This window comes from Neovison vison, chromosome 1 (genome assembly GCF_020171115.1).
Source record: "Neovison vison isolate M4711 chromosome 1, ASM_NN_V1, whole genome shotgun sequence".
In the NCBI taxonomy this organism is placed as follows: Eukaryota; Metazoa; Chordata; class Mammalia; order Carnivora; family Mustelidae; genus Neogale; species Neogale vison.
Window position 1 is genome coordinate 6,653,443 of NC_058091.1, and position 24,899 is coordinate 6,678,341.

The window sequence follows — 24,899 nt, forward strand, 5'->3', positions numbered from 1 at the left end:
TGAAAGGCGTTGATTTTCGAACGGTGGTCCCTTGGATTTGGGGGCATGGTCTTGAGATTTCCTAAAAGTGGAGAAATCGACAAATGTTAGCAGAAATGGAAAAGAACTCAGTAGGAGACATGCAAATGCTCTGTCGTCCCAGACCAATTGTCCACCTGTCCACGCCTCTCCGGCTCCCCTGCTTGGTCCAAACCAGCATCTTCTCTCCCAGGAGGACTTCACAACATCCACGGGGCTCCCTCCCTTTCTTGCCACATGGCAGTCCACACATTGCACAACGTGCAGTGACAAAAATGACGTCATATTACTTAAAACGTTGTGTTGAATTCTTACTGCCGGAGAGCCCAATCCCTGATTCTCTAGACGAAGCCTTGACGTTTCTGCTCCCGTCCACGTGAACCTCATCTCGTTCCACACCCGCCTTGCTTCTCAGTGCGTCCCTGTCACACTGACTTGGCTTTGAATTCTTGTCCAAAGGGAGTTTTCCCCTAGTCTTCCTTCCCACAAGAGCCCACTCGCATCAGGTGTGCGCACCGCGTGCCGTTTGGGGACCCGTGTCCATGTGGTGCTTGCCTCAGGCCTCCCCCGACACCCCCTTAAGTAGCATCGATGGCTGAGCTCAAACCAGCAGCCCTCCTGGTCGCCTGCAGAAGTCGTCGATTCCGGCTCCCCGGCACCCCTCCTGTTGGCCTTCCTTGGTGTCCCTCTTTCCTTAGACTCCTTCCGTGCGCCAGCCAGGCAGTCGGTGGACCACTTAGAACGTAAGCATTTACCAAACACCAGCCATAGGCCAGGCACTCAGAAAACCAAGAGGCAGCCCTTGGGTTGATGGATTCAAGAGCTGGACGAGGAAACCTTTCCTGGAAGGTCTTCGAGGCCCAGGCGGTCCCTGTCACAGCCGCCCCGCTCTGCCTTTATAGATAAAAGCAGTGGGAGCCAGTGTGTGAAAATGGCTGCGTCTCCATAAAACTTTGTTTACAAAAGCAGGCTGTGGGCCAGATTTAGCCCCTGGCTGGAGTTTGCCAACTTCTGGTCCAGAAAGAACAGGGAGGAACAAATAATTGACTCTATGCTGTGGTGGGCCCCTTGGGGCTGGGCGGGGGCGGGGGGCGGTCCATGGGAGCACAGCGCTGGGCAGAGGGCACCTGGTCTCTGGCTCCGATCACCAGCTGACACCAATCACCAGCTGACCTTACTTGGGGGGAGAAAAAGAGAGAGAGAGAGAGAGAGAGAAAAGAAAAAAGAGTTTTAAATTAGCTTTTAGTTGTTGAGAGTTACAAGATACTTTGTTGCTTTGTTTTTGTTTTGTTTTGTTTTTCTTTGCTGATTTTAGTACTGAGCTCTGTCTTCTGATTTCCTTTCAATATGCTGGCTCAGGGCCTCCCTCTCCGCACGTCTTCCAGAAAGCAAAGTCTCTAGAAATCCTCAGACTCTCAGCCTGGCAAGCAGCGTGCACACTGGTTCAAGAGGTAAAGCCTGGATCCTACGTAGGACTGGTCTCTTGCACCAAATTTCAATGCAGGTTTCAGTTCCACAAGCTTGCAATGAGGAAGACATGTGATCACACACAGTAGAGACTCTAGAATCTTGGTATCCGAAAGGTCTTAGAGACCCCTGGCTAAGCTGCCGTTGCGCGGATCCCTTTCCAACAAAGCTGAGTTCTGAACCTGCTCCTGCTCCTCTCAGCCCTGAGCTCTCCAGAACCTTCCCCCACCCCAGCCTCCAGGCTCTTGGGATGTGCAGCCCAGGCCACTAAGTCTTTGTGTGAATTCCCTTAGCTTGCTTTGCTGTGTGAATTCATTTTGGATTTGTAGCGTTATGTCATGTTGATTTTTATTACTTTATTTATTACGCCAATATTTTGGCGTGCTGTGGAGGCTTTTCTGGCTATCTGTAAGACAAAAAACCAAGTGAGGAAAATAATTTTACCAGCTACACTCTACACATTCTTAAATGATGTTAATATTTTAATGCTGAATCCATCTAATGAGACCTCAGGAATGTCCTGGCACAGCCTCACTTTGGAGCACTTTTGCCGTAGAACGGTTGTCAAACGTCTACCATCCTGTAGACGATTTCCTGAGTCCAAACTACTGACCTTTAGCAAACCCGATTCATACTATTTCTCTGGTAGGAAGAATAAAAGGCCTAGCATTCTAGTCGCATTTGTTGTTCATTCATTTTAAGAATGAAAGAAAGACCAACGAGAGGTCCTCTGTGCAGGGCTTTTGTGGGCTCCTGCAGAAGACGCATCCTTTTAAACCCACTCTGCTTTGGCGATCACTTGTTGCGTTAAATAGCTCTGAACAGTCGCAGCCACTGCACAGACTCCTGGCACACTAATATTTCCCATCAGGAGATTCGGGGACCCATGAGAACAGTTTATTTCACAGAGAGGTTCTTGTCTAAACAAGGTCTGTCTTCACATCGTTCTCTATGGAGCAGAATTCTGTTGCCGTGGACCTGCACACCCCTCCGTGCTCACAAGAGGGAAAACAGAGACAGCATAGGCACAGGAACTGGTGTGGCTCAACCACCTTCCCCAGCGGCCGACTGCCGGGTTGTGTCACACAACAGGTCCACGCGGTCGCGGTGACCCAGAGAAGATGTTACGTGAGAGCGGGTGTTAGCTTTCTCTAGCTGTACACACTGACGGTCTGAAGAGAGCCTGCTCGGAGACGGTAACCCAGAACTCTCAGACTCCTGCAGATACAACATTCAGCTCTTGGCCTTTTATAGCCGTAATCCTGAGAATCGAAATTAACACTGTGAGTTGGGGGATAGGAACATGTAATGTGATAGATAATTTTTCATGAGATGCATTTTGCTCCCATGGGCCAGGTACCCCTTGGGATTTTTAATTTCACTGTTACATGCAACAATTATTTCATTATGATTTGCCCACTGTTTACAATTATTTAGTGACATCTGTTTGCCTTGCTAAATGCCTTAGCAAGAAAAGTTGGGATTGTTGCCAGTAAACCAAACTGGTTGTAATGAATTACTACAAAAAGGGGTTGACCTCTTTCCTTCTAAAACTTTACCTAAGTTTTCAAAAAGAATGAAGTTTATTTTTTAATTCTAAAATATGTTGTTATAATGTTTACAATCTAACACTTCTAGAATGTACTGATTTATGTTTAGACTCAACCTGTCAACAGAAACTAAATTTGGAAATATCATATATAAGCTATACTAAGATCAAGTAATTATTTTCAAAGATTGATACCATCTGGAGGAAATTAATAATCCATTAATTCCCTCTTGCAATCATGGCTTCATATTTCTGTTTTGTGTCGCCTGTTTATTATTAATGATTCAAAATGTTATAAATAATGGAACCTAATGCAGCCACAGTTCCAGTGTTATATAAACCTAAAACATGGGCTTGCGTGTGTGGCTTGTGGAAGCACTGTCCTTGTGCCTTAGGTTTATTTGTAATTTCTGGAGGAATTCGGAACTTCGGTACATGCTGAGGATATCAAATGGAGATGGATGGTATGGCTTCCAAATCTTACCTAATTTTATACCATTTTAAGCATCTTTCCATGTTTTCCTCATTCCCCTCTAGTTTCTTGGTCATGCTAATTCATTCTTGCCCTTTGGAGCTTTCATGGGTTGTTTTTTTTTTTTTTTAAAGATTTTATTTATTTATTTGACAGAGAGAAATCACAAGTAGATGGAGAGGCAGGCAGAGAGAGAGAGAGGGAAGCAGGCTCCCTGCTGAGCAGAGAGCCCGATGGAGCTTCATGGTTTTTTTGCTTCATTTTGTTTTGTTTCATTTGGGAAACATTTTCTGCCTGACCAACAATGGATTAGGCTTTTACCAGAGCGCCCCAGACTTCGTTATCTCCCCATTAGAGAGAATTCCCTGAGGGCAAAAATGGTGTATCCCAGCCCCACATCAAGCAAGGGAAGCCGCGCGGAGCAGTCTCCCCATTACTGTGTGTTGAACTTGAGCTCATAAAGCAGGTAGACAGCAGCATGAGGATGCGTACTAGCACAGTGGAATAGAAAAGTACTACTTTGTAAACCGAAGCATTAAGGGAAATTAGAAAGCAAGTGGGGGGATCAGCTCCCCGGAGTTTTATTCAAACAGCTTCCTGAAAGGGGAAAATGAAGATAAATAGGAAGAATTTTGCACAGACGTACACGACCATAAGGGGAAAGGGAGGCTCCGTTCTGAAGTGTGAAGAGAATGACTTGGAAGTATTCGGGAACGGCGATTTGGAAGCTACGTCCTGTGGGACGAGGAGCCCTACGGAGAGCTCTGAAAACAAGAAGGAAAACCTGGGGTCTTAAAACATTGACTTTGGGGGGCGCCTGGGTGGCTCCGTGGGTTAAGCCGCTGCCTTCGGCTCAGGTCATGATCTCAGGGTCCTGGGATCGAGTCCCACATCGGGCTCTCTGCTCAGCAGGGAGCCTGCTTCTCTCTCTCTCTCTCTCTCTCTCTCTCTCTCTGCCAGCCTCTCTGCTTACCTGTGATCTCTCTCTGTCAAGTAAATAAATAAAATATTAAAAAAAAAAAAAAAAAAAAAAAACATTGACTTTGGGGGGCGCCTGGGTGGCTCAGTGGGTTAAAGCCTCTGCCTTCGGCTCAGGTCATGATCCCAGGGTCCTGAGATGGAGCCCCACGTCGGGCTCTCTGCTCCGCGGGCACCCTGCTTCCCCCTCCTCTCTCTCTGCCTGCCTCTCTGCCTTCTTGGGATCTCTGTCTGTCAAGTAAAGAAACAAAATCTTAAAAAAACAAAAGAAAACATTGACTTTGCGTAATTGGTTCATGGTTTTGGCCCAAAAGCTGCTTTAGAATAACATCGCTGAGGTGCGCTGACTGAACTGGGTTGGTGGTGGTCGCGAAAGTGGGAGGAAGACATGGCGTGGGGGCTCACTTAGGTTTTCTCCAGACTGATTGCTAATGCGTCTGCAGTTCAGACTACACCAGGACTTGAAGATGTAATCCAGTTGCTGTAGAAAGCACTACAGTCTTGCTACTCTGTGTTTTTACTCAACTATTTTTATAGCTCCTACTCTGTAGGCTCTCAAAAATAGTTAAGTATATGCGCAAGATAAACAGGTCTGAAACAGAGTGGCTGCTTCTTGAAATTTTCTTTTTCTCTAATGACAGTAAATAGGACAAGTTAACATATCAGTAGGGATGCCTTGACTTGATGGGAGCTGTTAAAAATGTTATTGAAAAGGCCTGCGTACCCACAACGAAAGGCCTAGCAAATAGTAGTTACCCACAACACACATGAGGTCAAGGCTTAGTTCTGCTGCTGAAAGTATGTCCTTGGAATTGTTAAGTGTTGCATTCTGAGCACATATGAGAATTTAGAATAATTTGGTGAGTATCATAACCCCAGGATACATAAAACCAGGTGGCTTTCCAGAAATAAAATTGTGCATTAATGACAAGAGAGCTTGCCCAGTCATGGTCAGGGGGTCAGACTTGGAACAAATGCTGAGGTTAGAGCTCTCTTGAATTCAGTTGCCATTTAATGTCACAGATGAGATACAGAATTACGGAATGTTAAAGAGGAAAAGGGAATTTTCTTCTCATTTTATTGGTAACAAGTTTACTGTATGATTTTATATATTATTTTATTTAAAGCTTCTATAAACAAGGGAAGCCATTTCATTTGTTTGGTATCTTTTTTCTATATGGACTGAACACATGAGTCATGAACAGCCTTGAGACCCACTACACTAACCTCAAAGACTTCCTTAGATGGTTTCCAAACTCCTCAGATGGTGACTTGTACTGCACCCTGAGATAATTGCCCTTTTGTCTTCAGCCTCATAGGATTTGACCTCCAGAGACAAAGGGCTGTGGCTTGTTGGCTTTAGTGCCACCCAAAGGACAGTGCCCGGCGTGGGACACTTCAAGAGAATTAGCGGAAGGGTTTGATGACAATGGTTCAAAAATGTAGGCTCGAATAAAGAGTCTTTACCTTGACGATGTTCATGCTGAAATACTAGGACTTGTATGAGCAAGCTCACAGAGCCTCCGCCACCCCCTTTTTGTGCAGCAAAGTGGACAGAATAAAATAGGGGGATCATGAGCAGAAGGAGTAAGAAGAAATTGGAAGTGGTGGTAAATGAGCTCGTCTGGGTTCTGCCAGCGCCGTAAGAGGATTCGGATTCCAAGCAGACTAATGGATAAAGGAACTTACTTCAGGATTTTAAACTTGGCTGCTGGATGGAATTTCAAAGGTCATTCAACTGTTGAAGCTTATTTTAATTTCTTAACATTGAGTCTGTCAATTAGCATCTTGGATCAGGGGCCTCTCCAGCGACGGGGATTGCTCACTTGGCTAACTCCAGTAATGAACTCGCGGGACTTGCATAGGCTAAAGTGTTATCTCTAGCCTTTCTGTGGGCAGGCGCCATGCTGGATACGCCTTTGTCGGTGCTGCATTTGAGCAATTAGCGGGTGATAGAGATTAAATGAAAATGCATTTGGTTTCTGAGATTGTAGTCATTTGTCTATTTATTGTTGTTCTAACTAAAAGATATTTAAAGTGACAGTTGTTAGGAAGATAGATTCGGCTTCCTTCATGGCAAAGCTTTCCTCCTCTAATTATTTTTATCTAATCTAATGCTTTATTAAATTCCCAGGAGTCATAGTTGTTCCCGTACTGAGGGTTTGCAGAGAGCTTTAAAAGATTGCTAACTGGGGCATAACATCTGTGTTCCTGTTACACAAATGAAATATTATAAAAACAACTTGTGAGTTTTCAAGGGTCAAGTGTTAGCTATATTCAAGGACTAACTTTCTCTCTCCAGTAAGCGAATTTTATTTTTATCCCCTCAATGATTTGTACTTAATATTTTTATTCTAACGTTTGCTGCTTTTCATTGCATTTCAGATGATTCTATTATCCCTAAGTATATATTTTTATATAATTTTGCTTTTCATTGGGGTGAGTGGAGAAACCAGCTGTGCTAGGTAACTCAGCATTCTTTTTCTCACACTCTGTAGTTTTGCAATTCCAGTCTCTTCTGTTGACCTGGAAGGTTTTTTTCTATCTCCATGCCCTGGAAACCTGATCCTTCTTCATTTTTCTCTTTTTAAAGATTTTATTTATTTATTTATTTATTTATTTATTTATTTATCAGAGAGAGAGAGAACACAAGCAGAGGGAGCAGCAGGCAGAGGTAGAAGCAGCCTCCGGGCTGACCAGGGAGCCCAATGAGGGTCTTGTCTTGAGACCCTGAGATCATGACCTGAGCTGAAGACAGATGCTTAACCAGCTGAGCCACCCAGGCGCCCCATCTGATCCTCCTACAAATGCTACTGTCTGAATGAATTCTTCTCTGATTGCTCTCTGAATGTGATTTTGTCCTCCTCTGAGCCTGTATTAGTTATAAATTGCTGCATAGAATAATTAGCCCCCAAACTTCGTGGCTTTAAACAAACACAGATGTTGTCTTGCACAGTTTCCGCAGGTCGGGAATTTGGGCACAGTTTGGTGGGAGGGCTCTCGTGCAGGCTAGCTCATGAAGCTGTAGCCAGGGTGTCCCATAGTAGCCCAAGTGCTTGTCTTGGGCCTTCAGGTCTGCTTCCGACATGACTGATGATCCCAGGTGGCTGCCAAGCCAGTGCTGGCTGATGGCAAGAGACACGCCCCAGTTCCTTGCCGTGGAAGCTTCTCCAAAAGATCACCGTGTCCTCGCTACATGGCTGTCCCTTTCCTCTGAGCAAGGGACCCAGGAAAGAGCTCAGAGAAGCCACAGTGCTTTCTCAGACCTAGTCCTGGAAATCACTCATTGTCATTTCCACACATCGCCTGTGGTTTACTCGACTCAGTCCATTGATAAGGAGGAGGTGGGGACGGCTGTATCTGGAGGCTGCTTCCTGCAGACCGTGTCAATATCTCTGACATCGCTCATGTAATTTAAAATGTTTTATCCCGTATTACAATTATGTGTATCCCTTTCCTACCCACTTCATTAGATTTTTATTTCCTTTAGAGTTTAGACTTGCTTCCTTATCTTTATATATCTTAAAAATTCTGGGACATTGCATTCAAGATGTGTCACATTCCACTGAGAAATTGGAAACCACAGCCTCTTAATAGGTGTAAATGAAGATATACCTGTGGTAAAGAAGTAGATAGAGACAGAGAAATAGATTTTGGCAGAGAGAGAGAGTGTGAGGGAGAGCAAATGAGGGAGGGAGAGAGAGAGAGAGTGCACGCGCGCACGCAAATGAGGTAGGGAGCAGATTAAACTACACATTTGATCAGATAAATATGAAAACCCTGATGCTATTTTGTAGCTACCAGGGAGCTAATTTTATGAGCGTGTAAATGTTTGGACTACTTACTATGTAACAATATTCTGCTTTGTGTGATGTATGTGAGTGGTTTGCCATACTTTTCACTAAGATTCCTTCAATTAGGCCTGATATTCTGTGAACAAAGGGCCTTCGGATCACTCCGTTAGTAAAAGCAGGCAAGTCATTGCTTACGAGTAACTCTTCAAAACCATGCCTTCAGCCCACATCGTGTCTCCCTGTGCCACCCGCTTTGGGCCTCCATTCTTACCTTGTCCCGAAAGGGACCCAACTGCCCCTGCTCCCTGGTGGGTCCCACACCTGCCCCTGCACCTGCCCTGGTGCCCGTACCTGCCCCGGTGCCTGCACCTGCCCCGGTTCCAGCACCTGCCCCCCTGCCGCACCTGCCCCACCTGCCCCACTGCCACACCTGCTCTGGCTCCTGCACCTGCCCCCACGCCCACACCTGTCCCGACGCCTACACCTGCCCCAGCTGCTGCGCACGCAGACTGTGCCATTCCTGCTGCCCGTGGGCAGAGTCGTGTGCCCCGGGCTGCATCTGCAGGAAGGCTTCGGTCAAGGGCAGCTGATGTGCCTGATGAAGGAGAGCCTGTTCCAGATGAAACCACAGCCACATGTACAGACCTGCGGTTCTAAACCATTTTTTCATATTACCCTGTTTGCTACATTATGGTTTCTATGAAATACCTGAATTATACTAAAAGTTTTGACTTTACAAAATAATAATAACTCTTCAGTAATGTCAAGTGCAGCATTTATAATCCCTTTTCCATACGATTGAGAACTTTATTTAACCTTTGATTAACTGCTCTGTAGCCTGGCCGCTTGGGGTAACACCATCTTCTAGACTGATCAGTTAACATTTATATGTAATTTGAGCAAAGGGCACAGAGGAATGTGGGGAGGGACAAAGACCCAAGAGAAGAGGAGTCCTGGCGGGTTTTCCTCAGAAATGTCACTCCTTGCCCATTTCTAGAACCATCGGCACACCCCAGTGTGCTTCCTGAGTAACTCATGCCTGAGTTATTGAAATGACCTCCAAATAGTTCTCACGCCTGCCCGTTCTCCTCCACACATCTCTCAGAGTCAAACTTCCGAAAACATCACCCCCTTCCCATCCTCAGAAGCCTCAGCGAGTCCCAGGACCTAGAGGCCTCCCTGCCACCGTCCACAACCTTTCCATTTCTTCTCTTTCCCGGACACATCCTCTCAGCCAGCCCAGCTGGCAGCATCTCTGTCCCAAGAATTCCTTCTCACGTCTATGTTTCCTGCCCTGCCCAGAATCCACGTTTGTCTGCAGGCACCCCATGTCGATCCTTCCGTCCCCTTAAATTCAGCTCAGGCTCCCTAACCCTGATGCGTACTCGTCTGCTGTCCTAACTTCTTTGGGGCCAGAGTTTGATGACCACACAGACCTCCTTTTGATAGGAAAGCCCTTTTGATAGGAAGTCTGTGTCTCCTCCGAGACACTCCCCACATATGGGGGTTCCAGATTTGGACCTCAGACGGGTTGTGTTTCCCCAACACTTATAACACTTACCACGCCGCTGTGTTCCGCGTGTGTTTATTAAGCGCCTACCTCAGCCCAAGTAGATGCTCGATGAGTAACGGAGTGAAAAATACAAGGATGGGGCAGAGAAGTTAGGAAATGAGAGACTTTTCTTCCTCGGTCACTGGTGTGGTCAGTGGCTATTGATGACATAATTGCCACACGCTCCCCACTGAATCTGGTGAGACCGGGTCGTGAAAGTGTTAATCGAGTGTTCCCTCCATCCCTTCGGGACTTTTCATTTACTGCTGACAGCCAAGAGCGCCATTTAGGAGACACTTGGAACAGAAGCGAAGACAGTGTCTGGAGCACATCAGGAGAGCCCCTACGAGAGACAAATTCCAGGCCAAACTCCTCCGAGGTCGTCTCTTGAACTGCACCAGGATATTTGGAATTTTGATTTGGATGTGAAGGCTGGTAGGAAGACTGGGTGACAAAGAATTTGAGCCCAGGAGTAAGAACTGGAAGCCAGCTGGAGGCAGAGAGTGGAACAGGAAGAGGGCTGGGGGTAGGAGGGGGCACTTTATTTTAGGAGGTTGCAATGGAAAAACCTAAGTGACGCTCCTAACAAGGTACCTGACCCAAAGCAGTGATCATAAATCCTAGTTTTTCCCGCCTTCTTCTTACCTAGTGCTTAGGAACTTATGTGGTCCCTCCAGCCATGAAATGATTCTCACTCATTTTCTCAGATGATTCAGATGATTAATCCAGTAATGTTTCTAGGGTTGTCATGCTTACCCCTTGCCTAACTTTCTCCTAAATACTACGAATATTCTTCATAGGAGATGAGCAATCTTATCTCAAAACTGTTTCAAGAAATCCAACGGGCTGATAATTCTATCTGAATATACGCATCTCCCATCTACATCTCTATCTGTGACAAATCTGTCCATCAACATACGCATTTTTTCTACATCTTTATTTCATATCTCTCCATATCAGTCTGTGTGTGTATATTTAAATTCACTGCACAGGGATAGTGATGGATGGTGAGAATTCCCAAGTGACTTATCTATATGTGCAACTCCGTACAAGGCTCGTAAGTGTCTTTCTTTTTCGTAGTGGTTGTGTAGAAACACGCATGTGGCTTCTCCGGTCACTGACATTCTAGCTTCTCGTGGTTGCATGAGGCACCCTGTGTCTAGGAAGGAACCCTCCTTCGAGGGACTTAACATGATCCCCTGCCCTCCCTGCCAGTGCTGAACACGTTTTTATCTCTTGGGCCTTGTGCCCTTTACATCTCGCTATTTGGTAAACCACTGTTCCCTGCTTTCATTTCAGCTCCTTTTTGTTTCAGGTAAACTTTCCCTAAAGCCCTTTCTGATGTCTCATATTTTTTGTAATAATAAGGGTCATTGATATTAGCTGCCATAACGGGTAAATCGTAAGGGCTCTTGGGTCCTGGTCCTTGCCCTTCTCAGTGCTGCCTTCACCGCTGCCTTGTCCATTTGCCATTAAAATCCAAGAGGGGAGGGCCACGAGGTGTCCCAGTGGGCCAGCCAGATACCATGAGAATTCTCCCTTGCCTCGCGTGCAGCAGCCGCTCTTGCCATCCTGATGATGATGATCAAGTAGTCCTGGCAGCTTGACCAGTTTCCTTCCCACCTAGATCTCAGTTCCAGGAGGCAGAAGCAGACTAGTGAGGCTGCAGTGGAAAGTTCAGTAGGGTTCCTCCTGAGTCCTCACGAGGATGTGCTCCTCTCTGTGCGAACCAGAGCCTGTGTTTCCACAGGGCCTGTGATCGTGTGTGTGTGTGTGTGTGTGGTAGAAGGAGGGGGAGATGGACTACTATGTCCTTTACTTTGTTGAGTGTGTCCCTCCATGCCCCACAGATGGGGCCTCTCGTGTAATTACCATTTCTTTGTGATCTGTTCTAAATAGTAGGATGCCATCAGTAGAGTAGAACCATTGATGTTCTGTGAGTCATCTTCATGGTCTAAGGTTCTTCTGGGCCATATTTTAACTGAAGGGCAAAACAATGAATGTGTGGTGTTGTCCATACATGAAAGGGAACTCCCTTCCATTTTTCCTTAAAAGAGATGGGCAAGAACACACTTGCTGGACCAGTGGCTGCACACTGACCATGTACCTTCATGCCTCTCCGGGACACCACGGCAGTAGGTCATGGGCTGACTGCTTTGACTTTTCTTTTTCTTCCTTCTGCAAGGTAATTGCTAAGCTTTCTTTTTAACCTTGTTGTATACAGGAACATTTTTATAAATGTTCTAATATTTTCTTCAGTGTTTCCTTGCATTGATAGCAGATTAGGGATCTCTAAAGGCTTAGTCAACTATGTTGCTGAAAGCAGAATGGAGAGTATTTTTCATAGAACTTAGCTGTGCAGAGGAGGTAGAATGTGGCAGTTCAGTAGGGTCACCCAGAGTGAATAAGGTATGTGGGTCCTTGTGCACGTGTGTGTGTGTATGACTCTCAGTAGAAATGGGACAGTGTTATGTTTTATCATCTTCAAGCAGAACGTTATTAGAAGGGAAGGGGTTGAAAGTTCAGAACACAGTCAATGCCTAATTGAAAAAGGCTCTGGAAATGGGGATGATGGCCCTGAAAGGACGTCAGTGGGTTCAGAGATGAAAAATAGAAGCACATAAAAACATTTATGGACGCTCTAACTCAGCTTAAGTTGACCATTGCCCCGTAGACCCGTGCCATTAAAATACCGAGTTGGTTTTTTTTTTTTCACTTTGTTTTGTATTAGATATTGCTTTGAAATAAGTGGGAAAGCAGAATTTTGAAAACCTTTTCATTGTTAAGAAATTGTGTTCTAATAGAAATGTTAAATATCGGGTGTTTTGGAGAGGAGGGCTTTGGAAGAGCTCTTCCATGTTTTAAGAATCATGTATGAAATAAAAAAATATTTTGTATTTTGTTGTCATTATATTGAGAATAGGTTTAATGCGATAGGCTCTAATGATTCTCTTGCTATTAAAATGGCCTTGAGGCTAATGTGGAATTAATATATTCCATTTGTCTCTTTGGTCATAAAATCATGTGGTCCAGTTGCAAGCAAAAATACATGATTATTTGGGGGGATTTTTTTCCATACAAAAAGCATTTTAAGGGGATACAAATTTTTTAGAATTTACATATATCAGTTTGTTAGTAAGTGCCTAACCTTGATTTAATAAATTGGGTATTTGGGTGGAGGAGTGACAAAAATCTTAAAGAAATGAATCTGTGGTAGATAATTTCTATTTCGGAATTCTACTTTTCTGCTTGCCAATGAAATATGAGTGACTGTTGAACATACCTATTTTGGTACAACAATAGTTTTTCTTAAGGCTTTAGAGAAGTTCATATTTTATATATCATTAAAATTAAATTTAAGGAACATTTATTTAAAACCTTACAATGCCTGGCACTACAAGAATATCAATGTGAAGTAAGCACAGTATCCACTTTCAACGAGCTCACAGTCCATAAGAGCAGAAACGTCAGCAATATGGGTGATTAATTATGGATCGGTAAAAATACATGCAAATGTCTGGGGTAATTTGTGGGTCAACTACAAATTCTGAGGCTTCTAGAAGACTTCTGTAAAGAGGTATATCCGAGCTCGGGTTTAAACAGCTGATTGGTAAATATGTTATATTAAAAAATTTAAATTTAGGAAAATCACTGTTTTAGATAGTTAATGAAGTACATCCAGTTTTTAAGATGTAGCTTTGATGGATCTGTGCTCAGTGCTGAGCAGTGCAGGTCTTTACACGGAGCAGAGCACGCCATAAGCCATGCAGCACCATTACAAAGTGCCCTGAACACCTGCTGCCTTTCCACCCTCAGAAATACTAGAGGAAATGTCTCTCTTTTCCTCCACAGGAGCCCTGTCCTGGTTTTCCAGTGCAACCACCGCCACGTGATTTGCTTAGATTGTTTCTACTTATACTGTGTCACAAGACTGAATGACCGCCAGTTCATCCCTGACCCTCAGCTCGGCTACTCTCTTCCTTGTGTGGGTAAGTCTGGCACTTTTTTTTTCTGCTCCATTTTTAATGCTAATTAAGAATGGAAGAATTGTGGATGCAAAACCATCTCCAATAAATTCAATCCCTGGCTGAAGGGTTGAAAAGTCAAATATCTGTTTGATCCCGGTTGTGCAAGAAACAACGTTTGGATCACAAAAAAATATAAAACCCTAAGGTAGGAAGGAATTATGTTGGCCTAGAAAATGCGTCATCTGCATGGAAGTATGGGAAACAAATTGTAAAATATTATTCAGCCAATGTACACAAAGTATGTCTGTGGATTTACACAGCAAGCTTTAGATTACCCTGGACCCAGAGCAGCACTGGTCACATTTCTAAATTGGTACCCTTATTCGTACAAACTGTGAGCACATACACAGGTGTATCAAAGAATGTATATTAAAAAAGAAATTAAAGGAGATGAAAGCTGAAATATTTAATATTTTAAATTGTTTCATCATTCAACATTGCAGAGCATTCTTTAATTGTATTACACTACTGTTGTTACATGTGTGTTTTTTTTAATTGAGGTGAAATTCACCTAACATACAACTAACCACTTAAAGTGTATAATTCAGTGGAATTTCATGCTTTCACGATGTTATGCATAACCATCACCTCTGTCTAGTTTCAGAACTTTTTCATTATCCCAGAAAAATATCATTACCCCACATTCATTAATAATCCTGCCCAATTTCTCCTTGCCCCCATCACCTGGCAACCACTATGGTCTGCCTCTACAAATTTACCAATTCTAGATACTTCCTATAAGAGAAATATTACAATACGTTACCTTTTGTGTCCTTGTTTCACCTCAAATAAGTTCATCCAAGTCATGGCATGTACCTGTATGCCTTTTTATGACTGAGTAATATTCCCTCATAGAGACATACCATGATCTCCTTCTCCGTTTATTCATTGATGGACATTTGTGTTGTTTCCACCTTTTTGCTATTAGGAATAATCTGCTGTAAACATTTGTGTACTTGTTTCGGGGGAGATATGTTTTCATTTCTCTTAGATGTATACTGAGGAGTGTGATTTCTGGGTTGCATGATAATGCCATGTTTAACCTTTTGAGGAACTACCAAACTATTTTCCATAGCTGCTGTACTGTTTTGCATTCCTACCAGTAACTTATCGGGGTTTTTATTTCTTTATATCCTCTTCAACACTTGTTATTTTCCTGTTTTGTTCTGTTTGATTTTTAAAAGCCATCCTATTAGCTTTGAAGTTTCATGTCGTTGTGGTTTTGATCTGCATTTCCCTAATGACCAGTGATGTTGACTGTTAGCTTACATGCTAATTTGCCATTTGTGTTATCTGTTTGGAGGACTATCAATTCAGGTCTTTACCTGTTTTTTAATTGGGTTATTTATCTTTTGTTGAGGTATAAGAATTCTTTATGTATTCTGGATACTAGACACTTATCAGACACATGATTTGCAAGCACTTTTCCTATTCTGTAGGTTGCATTTTTACTTTCATGATAATGTCCTTTAATATAGAGAAGTTTTTAATTTTGATGGGGTCCAGTTAATCTCTTTTTTGTTGCTTATGCTTTTGGTTTCAAAGGTAAGACTGTGTTGTCAAAACCGAGGTCATGAAGAATTACCGCATGTTTTCCTCTAATAGACTACCTCTTACTCATAGGTCGTTGATACATTTTGAATTATTGTTTTATATATGGAGTGAGATAGGGGTCCCTACCTCATTATAAATATATATATATATTTAATGATTGCAATGTAGGTAAATATGCTTCACTATTGAGAATTGTGGTTTGGAACTATGTGATTCCTTGATTCAATGGTCAGGCTTTAAGTTTAATTCATTTCAGTACTTACTTGTGATACTTATTTGTAATACTTAGTTGTTTTTTTTTAAATTTTTTTCAATTTATTTATTTTCAGAAAAACAGTATTCATTATTTTTTCACCACACCCAGTGCTCCATGCAATCTGCGCCCTCTATAATACCCACCACCTGGTACCCCAACCTCCCACCCCCCCGCCACTTCAAACCCCTCAGATTGTTTTTCAGAGTCCATAGTCTCTCATGATTCACCTCCCCTTCCATTTTACCCCAACTCCCTTCTCCTCTCTAACACCCCTTGTCCTCCATGCTATTTGTTATGCTCCACAAATAAGTGAAACCATATGATAATTGACTCTCTCTGCTTGACTTATTTCACTCAGCATCATCTCTTCCAGCCCCGTCCGTGTTGCTACAAAAGTTGGGTATTCATCCTTTCTGATGGAGGCATAATACTCCATAGTGTATATGGACCACATCTTCCTTATCCATTCATCCATTGAAGGGCATCTTGGTTCTTTCCACAGTTTGGCGACCGTGGCCATTGCTGCTATAAACACTGGGGTACAGATGGCCCTTCTTTTCACGACATCTGTATCTTTGGGGTAAATACCCAGGAGTGCAATTGCAGGGTCATAGGGAAGTTCTATTTTTAATTTCTTGAGGAATCTCCACACTGTTCTCCAAAGAGGCTGCACCAACTTGCATTCCCACCAACAGTGTAAGAGGGTTCCCCTTTCTCCACATCCTCTCCAATACATGTTGTTTCCTGTTTTGTTAATTTTGGCCATTCTAACTGGTGTAAGGTGATATCTCAATGTAGTTTTAATTTGAATCTCCCTGATGGCTAGTGATGATGAACATTTTTTCATGTGTCTGTTAGCCATTTGTAGGTCTTCATTGGAGAAGTGTCTGTTCATATCTTCTTCCCATTTTTTGATATGTTTGCCTGTTTCGTGTGTGTTGAGTTTGAGGAGTTCATTATAGATCCTGGATATCAACTTTTTGTCTGTACTGTCATTTGCAAATATCTTCTCCCATTCCATGGGTTGCCTCTTTGTTTTTTTGACTGTTTCCTTTGCTGTGCAGAAGCTTTTGATTTTGATGAAGTCCCAAAAGTTTATTTTCACTTTTGTTTCCTTTGCCTTTGGAGACATATCTTGAAAGAAGTTGCTGTGGCTGATATCGAAGAGATTACTGCCTATGTTCTTCTCTAGGATTCTGATGGATTCCTGTCTCACATTGAGGTCTTTTATCCATTTTGAGTTTATCTTTGTGTACGATGTAAGAGAATGGTCAAGTTTCATTCTTCTACATATAGCTGTCCAGTTTTCCCAGCACCATTTATTGAAGAGACTGTCTTTTTTCCACTGTATATTTTTTCCTGTTTTGTCGAAGATTAATTGACCATAGAGTTGAGGGTCCATATCTGGGCTCTCTACTCTGCTCCACTGGTCTATGTATCTGTTTTTATGCCAGTACCATGCTGTCTTGGTGATCACAGCTTTGTAATAAAGCTTGAACTCAGGTAACATGATGCCCCCAGCTTTATTTTTGTTTTTCAATATTTCCTTAGCGATTCGGGGTCTCTTCTGATTCCATACAAATTTTAGGATTATTTGCTCCAGCTCTTTGAAGAATACCGGTGGAATTTTGATCGGAATGGCATTAAAAATATATATTGCTCTAGGCAGTATAGACATTTAAACAATGTTTATTCTTCCGATCCAAGAGCATGGAATGGTCTTCCATCTTTTTGTAATACTTAGTTTTAATGTTGATCAAAGCTGAAAAATATATCTCAAAATTATTTGACATTTCCAAATGGAAGAAGCTAATTGCGTTGTTGACTTTGTAAATTCTGATACTTGTTTTTCAATCGCATCTGCCAATAATGCAATGTTTTTAATTAAGATTCACGTAATATATGTGTCAACATATTGTTAAGGAAAACTCACAGGAGGGTGTTATGCTTTTATATTTTTAACAAAAGCATTTAAAAGTTAGTGTAACATTTACTTGTAGATCTAAAGATTCTGTTTTTAATGTTTTTCATGTGGTAGTTTTGTACTGATAAACTCTCTTTTTCACAAAACCATATAGCATGGAAACATTTCTAAATATCCATCTTCATATCTTCTCACACTCAAGACACTTTTAAAAATCAGTTTCTCACTTATTTTTAAATTTTAAACCTTTTGAATTCTAAGAAATTCAAGTATATGAAGTAAAAAAATAAAATAAAATAAAATATTGCAATGACTCCCCTTGTACACATTAGCCAGGCTTTCTAGTATAACAGGTTGTTCCAGGCTTTCCTTGAATTTCTTGCTAGCTTTTATTTTTTTTTCTTTGGAATCCTTTTAAATACTTTTTGTGACTGTACCTACTTCATTGCTGGTTATTTAAATCCTTCATAGAACCTTGCTTTATTTTTTTAGAGTGCCACTTACTACCAAGAACTGATCTTTGCTGGCATCTGTTTCTTTTCATGTTCAACAATAAGAAGAAGAAAGCTGCATATTTGTGTATTTGGTTATTAAAAGACAACGTATTTGGAATAAAGTAGCCCATTGTTGTCTGCAGTTCTGGTGATTGAAGCTATCAAAAATATTTAGGATACTTAAAATTGTTAATCTGTTGATCAAGAAGTATTTATAAAACTAGTACATAGGCCTGTACTGCTCTCCACACATTAGCAGTGTTGACTGTCACCCTACGTTAAGGAAACACTGTGGGGAGAGTGTCCTAGGGGTGTGATTTAAATCTCAGTGCACAGACACAGGTGCCATGCTCCATCCCCATCATGGTGACCTGAGTGAATCAACCTGACCACCACTGGGGTCACACACTCCAGGATGAGCTAAACAATGACAATCATCTTGATGTGTATGTTTGTGTCTTTGTGTGTGTGTGTCTGTGTGTGTGTGTGTGTGCAATATGTAGAAACAAAAAAAAGACATATTTTCATGGAAAGGTTTTCTAGTCTATGATTTTTAATAAACTTTGGAAACCAGGAAGAAGGAACATAGCGAATAAGCACAAGCTGAGAGGACTTAGAAACAACCTACTGGCTTTCAACTGTGTAGTGAACTTTCTACACGGTCGAAGTCATTTTGATACTTGTTTCTTTTAAATCTTCAACAGTATTTTATTCTTATTTCCTTTTTTTTTTAACAGTGTTTTAGTATGTAATTTCAAAGGTGCTTATAAGAAAATACAATTCAGCTTGTCACAATATTGTCATCTGTTATTTAGCCTTTTTTTACCTGTGGCTCAAATTAGAAGTATTCCTCGTAGTATGTGAAAAGAGGCTTTCAGATGTTATTATAGAATTTTTTTTTTATTTTGTAAAAACCAAACTGGATTATCCTGAATCCTTTCTCACCAGAGACTCTCTAAGAGTCTGTGTTTTAAGACTCTCACTGCCCCCTCAAGATACTCCCAGTTCATGAACATGATGTGTCCAGTATGCACACCAGGGTATGGTAACTTCTGATATCAGCCTGTACATTAAGTCTTCATGAAGACTAATTTTTATATATTTTATATAAAATCTGTGTAAGCCCTAGTATTACCTCCCCATAAACCAATGAATAATTTTGCCCACATCCTGCGGTATACACAGAAAGTCAAAGAAGTCAAGTTCAAATCCTGGCTCTGAGACTCACCCCCTTTGTAATGTAGGGCAAGTTGCTTATCCTTCATAGGTCTTGGTTTTGCTTTAAGGTAAGAGGGAGATGCTACAATTGCACCTATTTTGTACATCTTTCTGTGGGTGAATTAAAATAGTGACTCTGTCTTAGATAATGAAGACAGTGAGCGCATTACAAAGATTGGTTTTTGTTATTTGGGTTGTTCTGTAAATGTGCATTCCTACAGACAATATATTTGTGCATATATTTGTATATCCATAGAGGAACATATGATCAGACATTCTTTAAAGATAGGTTGATGTTTCCTGTGATTCAGTACATAAATCAACCATTAACCAAGCATTGTTCACCTGTCCATCTGGTTTGTTGTTGTTGTTGTTTTACTTTGCTTTACTTTGATTCATGGAGCATAGAACAAGACACATGAAATAAACTAGAAAAAAAAAAAACAGAAATAGAAAATCAAGGCTTTTTAAACTGTAGATAAGAACAGCAGACTATCAGGAACAGATGACTAAACTCATACTGTTTCCATGGCACAGCCCTCTTTCTTGGTGGGGTTAATTTAAGTGTTATATCAGTGGGAAAAGTTTATATCAATGTCTATAAATCTTATAAATAAAACTTAATAAATCATAAATAGAATTTAATACTATGTATAAAAAGCAAAAATACTGGCTAATTCCATAATAGAACAAAAACCGTATTGCAAGGTCAGCTTGTTATTACTCCAGCAAGGCTCAAATTCTATGCCAGATCCATTCAGCAAGAAGTGTGTTGCTGGTCACATTGATCATGGTTCGGTAGAACATTTCCTTGATGGCTCTTGCCTGACCTCAGTAGTCTTCTGTAGAAAGCCTGGATCTCAAAAACCCCAGTATTATCTTTATCTTTGGTTTTCGGTGGATTTGCAGTGTTTGGGAAGTTAGCTTGTGTGTGTGTGTGTGTGTGTGTGTGTGTATGTGTGTTCTTTTATTGTCAGTTGGTTTAGCCTGACTGGATATTGTTGATTTCTCTGAAGAGTTGTCCATTTATCTTTCCACCATGGCAGTTTAAAATGTCTAGCCAAACGGTTTCAGACCCGCATGGTGGCTACCAGCCATTTTTGGATTACAGTTTTTCCAAGAAAATTAATGCAAGATCTATTTAGATAATCAAGGAACATTGTATTCCTAAAGCCACCACTTCCTCTCAAAGACAGAGTTCATTTCTAACCCTAGGAGATGGTTCTTCTGGCCCTGGAATCCAGAGCTTGACTTTTCTCGCCTCAGGGGTTTGCATGAAACTATAAATAGGACAGATTGATTGATAAAAATACATATTTGAATTTGCTTGATGACTGTGTTCCTGATTTGGAACTGGCCAAAGGACTTTTTGATGCTCACCAACTAGAGCGATCCTCCTGTAGAATGGCATGGGTACTTTTCAGATCTGACAGGAAACAGGTATGCATAGTTCATGCATAGTGCTGTTCAAGATGCTCTCCCACCCCGGGAGTTCAATGCAGCTGTGTAACCCTACCTTCCGTCAGCCCATACAAGACAGCCTCTCCCCCAAATCCATCACTAACTGGCTGCAAAGCCTGGGAAACAAACCATTCCCTAATGTTTGAATGGTGACATGATGAGGGAAAAGATGACATCAGTTTTCTGGGACTACAAAATTACATAAAAGAATAGAAGCTCTAAGAAGAATTAGCAAACTATTTTTTGAACTACACTGGCCCCGTCCATTAAAAAAAAAGAAAAAAAAGAAAGAAAAGAAAAAAGAAAAAAAAACTGGATCGAGCATTTATTTCCATTGCTAAATGGCCCACATACCCAATGTCTTGCTAAATGGTGTCTATGCAAATTCACTATTTCTATATAAATGTCTAATACCTCTCACCACCAAATTGTAAGTGTTCTTCTTTTCCATAATCTAGTCTTTCAAGCCTCTTTCAAGATCACTAAACTAAACCCCTTCCAAGTTCAATTTCAGATATATACATTGTTCAAGATACGGATGGCCAACAACGAACCATCTTTTTTCATTGTCATAGTTAGAATGATGAACAATTAAAACTGGTTTAAAACCCTTTTAGGTACCTAATTCCTTTGTGTGAGCCTCTCATTTGGCCAGAAATTTTGTCATGCTTTGTAAGACTAGGATGCCAAATTGTATTGCCCTGGGAGTAAAAAGTAAGTAATGACCAGAACTGTTACCAGGTACTTACTGTGTGTACGGTACCTCTCTGAGCGCTTCCATATATATATATCCATTCAATCCCCTAAAGACCCCCTGGAATGGGTGTTGCCATTTTTCCACTTTTATAGATAAAGTACTTGAGGCTCACGGGGCTAATTAATGTACAGATAGTAGTGCAGTTAGCAAATTACAGGGCTGGTGTTCAGTGCCAACTAACTGTGGCTCTAGGATGTGTCTTCTTAATCGCCATATGAAGAGAAGCCTGTAAACCACAGTTAAAGTACTAGACCTTTGAAAGTTCTTTGGAAGAGAATGTCAAATGAGTATCTAATTGTCTAGCACTTTTTCCATAGTTAAACCAACAGTGAACTTGAACTGTTCTAATTTCACAGAGGAAGAAGTAAAACCTTAATCCAACTAAGTGCCCAGGACCACAGGAAGAATAGAGCCGAGGTTTCCATCCAGTGGTGGTGGACTCCAAGGCTCCACATTCTCTCCACTCCCCCACTTGCTCCTCTCTGGGCAGTGGTTCTCAACCCTAGATGTACATTCCAGTAACATGAAATGCCTCAGGCCAATTAGAAGAACCTCAGGGATAGCTCCCAGTATCTGTTTGAGGCCTGCGGCTTAAAAGTCTGGGACTACTGTGGAGGCGAGCATTCTACGAGCATTAAGGTATTTTCAGTGGGATACTATAACACTAATAAGTAAAAATTACTCCCTCTGCCCTTGCCGACTTTGTCCGTGCACGATCTGATTTGCTAGCCAGCATAGGTTTTTCAATAAACGTTGATGGAGTTGAAAATAAGATCAGCAGACACAGCCCAAATGGCCTATTTCCAGAGCCTCTGAGAAGCTCTTGCATGAAGCTCCAGGCTTTGGGAGAAACTTTATAATTATTTTGAAATGTTTGCTGTCTTTTTTCTCTACCTGCTACTATGAGAATTCAATCTAGAAATTATTTTGAAATGCCAAAGCACTGTTTGCTTCTGCTCTGAAGACTGAACGTCACTCACACCAATTTGTTGGAGCTTTATTAATTTCGGTCGATTTATTTTGGAGTGTGCTCTAGAATTAAATGAAAACTGGAGAACAGATTTACCCCTGGTCCATTAGGAGCCCTGACAACACAGATCTCCTGTAGCCTTGGGGTATCTGAGGGAATAGTTCCTCACTTCTCTGTGACATGCCACTGCCATGGCCACTGGTCCCATCCCAGTGCATCCCTCCCTCTGTCCTCAGTGGTTTGCATTTCTGTTTTGTTTTGTTTTGTTTACTCTTCTCTCCCAAGCTCACATTTTGTAAAATTCCAATTTCTGTTTAACTCAGAATGACATTTCCTTTCTACCTCATATGTCCAGTCACCAGTGGCCATCCATTAGGGTCGTTTGCATCTTTGTGAGCAACATAAAGCACGAGGCGGATAGTCCTGGGCCGTTGGAGATACAGAGCCCTTCTTGGTGCCTCCACGGTCAAGAAGACTGGTTTCTGGACAGCTGGTCAGGGAGCTAAACGTAAAGCCTGAAATCATTGCTTTTGGCTTTTTGAGTATTAACTCTCCCAAATACATACAAATAATCAGATCACCATAATTTCTAAAAACCACACTGAAAAGAACACTGCATCAAAAACTAATGAAGTACTGAATGGCAGCTAACGTAACGTAATAAAAATAAATAACCCCCCAAAATAAATTAAAAGATGGGTCACCAGGGGCACCTGGCTGGCTCAGTCGGTTAAGCGCCTGCCTTCACTCAGGGCACCATCCCAGGGTTCTGGGACTGAGCCCAGATTCTGGCTCCCTGCTCTGCGGGAAGCCTGCTTCTCCCTCTCCCACTCCCTCTGCTGTGTTCCCTCTCTTGCTGTCTCTGTCTGTCAAATAAATAAATAAAATCTTAAAAAAAAAAAAAAGATGGGTTACCAAAGAAGATATGCCCCAAATCAATACACACTAAAAGTTTAACATAATTAGTTACTAAACAATTGCTAATTTAAAGCATAAAATATAATGTGGGATGGACACACACTCAAAACAGGGATGTAAAATCATATATTTCTAAAAAGTAATTTGGCAATGTATATATAGTATGAGCTTAAAAATAGCAATAAGCTCCATAGAAACCTATTTACACACACATTCTCTGTATGTCCGACTCTGAAATATATAGCTTGCTCTCTCCCTAGCTTCTAGATCTTGTGCAATTGTGGTAGATACCGTGGAGATGCCAGTGCCAGGACTTAGGAAGCTGATGAGTTTGGAGTTCATACTTCATCTTCTTTCTGCCTCAAAATAAACTGTAATTAAATCAAATTTGCTAATTTCCAGAGATTAATGCTAAACTTCTTTTCAGTTTCTTTTGGAGGGGATTTGTAATTTAGCAACTCTGACAGTTTTCGTTTGATTTGAATGTACTAAAGTCAGGACCATAGTGTAACTTTCTTAAAAGCGACACCGAAGTCACAGAATCAAGGTTTATAGCCACTCATGTCGTGATCCAGTGTGGGTTGCCTGGGGATACCTCTGCCCTATGGCGTCATTCTGGGACTCAGAGTCTGACTTTTGCCACCTAGTGCTTCTGTCACCCCCAGGGGCCTCTGAATCCCACTGATCGTCTGCCTCCAGGCCAGCTGGCAGAGGCAGAGAGGGCGTGAGCATCATGATGGAGTCTGTAGAGACCAGGTCTGGAGATGGAGCGCATCATCTCTTTCCAGATTCTTTATACCAGAACTCAGTCACAGGCCCTACCTGGCCACATGAGGGGTGTGTGTGTGTGTGTGTGTGTGTGTGCGCGCGCACACACGCATGTGTGTGCACACGCACACATGTAGGGGAATGGGGGAATAGGGTCTGGCTGAGTGCCCAGAAGGAAAAACAAATAGGCCTACAAACACAGAGTTGCCTCTAATGCTGGTGGAGAGGATGGTGAAACACACAATTACTGAATGATTTTTTCTTCCACTTTCCTCTCCCCTCCTGCAGCAGGAACAACACTCAGTCAAGGTAGCTTTATGGAAAGGAGTGTCTGGTCGATGGACGAGGACCAGAAAAAGAGCTGTAGACAGAACTGGTGGTGTTCAGGAGCTCATTCTAGCTAGATCAGCAAGCACTGTCTTCACGGTCATCCGTTTGACCTTGGAAATGCCTACTTCAGCGAGGACAGTAGACTTCCACCGTTGCTTGGTGTGTGTGTGTGTCTTTAGGGTTGTACGGTTGAAGAGACACTACGCACTGACTGGAAATAGCCCCAGCAGGATCGCTCCCTTTATCTTTAGGAGGAAGCCCAAGTCCAAGGAAATTGTGTCTTTGGTTCCTACTTGGCTTGGGTTTTTACTTTCCAAGCTGCCTTTCATCTTCTCTTGCATCTTATTAAGTGGTTAAAAATAAAATAACATTTTAGAAAAACAGAAGTAAG

The 24,899-nt window shown here is 42.0% G+C and overlaps 1 protein-coding gene across 2 annotated transcripts in view; it reads left to right on the plus strand.

Annotated features, from left to right (window-relative positions):
* PRKN (parkin RBR E3 ubiquitin protein ligase) overlaps positions 1–24,899 on the plus strand; it is a 1,310,068-nt gene that overhangs the window by 889,797 nt on the left and 395,372 nt on the right. For both annotated transcript variants that reach the window (XM_044242625.1, XM_044242633.1), the window contains exon 7: positions 13,683–13,819. In XM_044242625.1, coding sequence (XP_044098560.1) covers positions 13,683–13,819 — 137 coding nt within the window. The remainder of the gene's footprint in view (positions 1–13,682; positions 13,820–24,899) is intronic.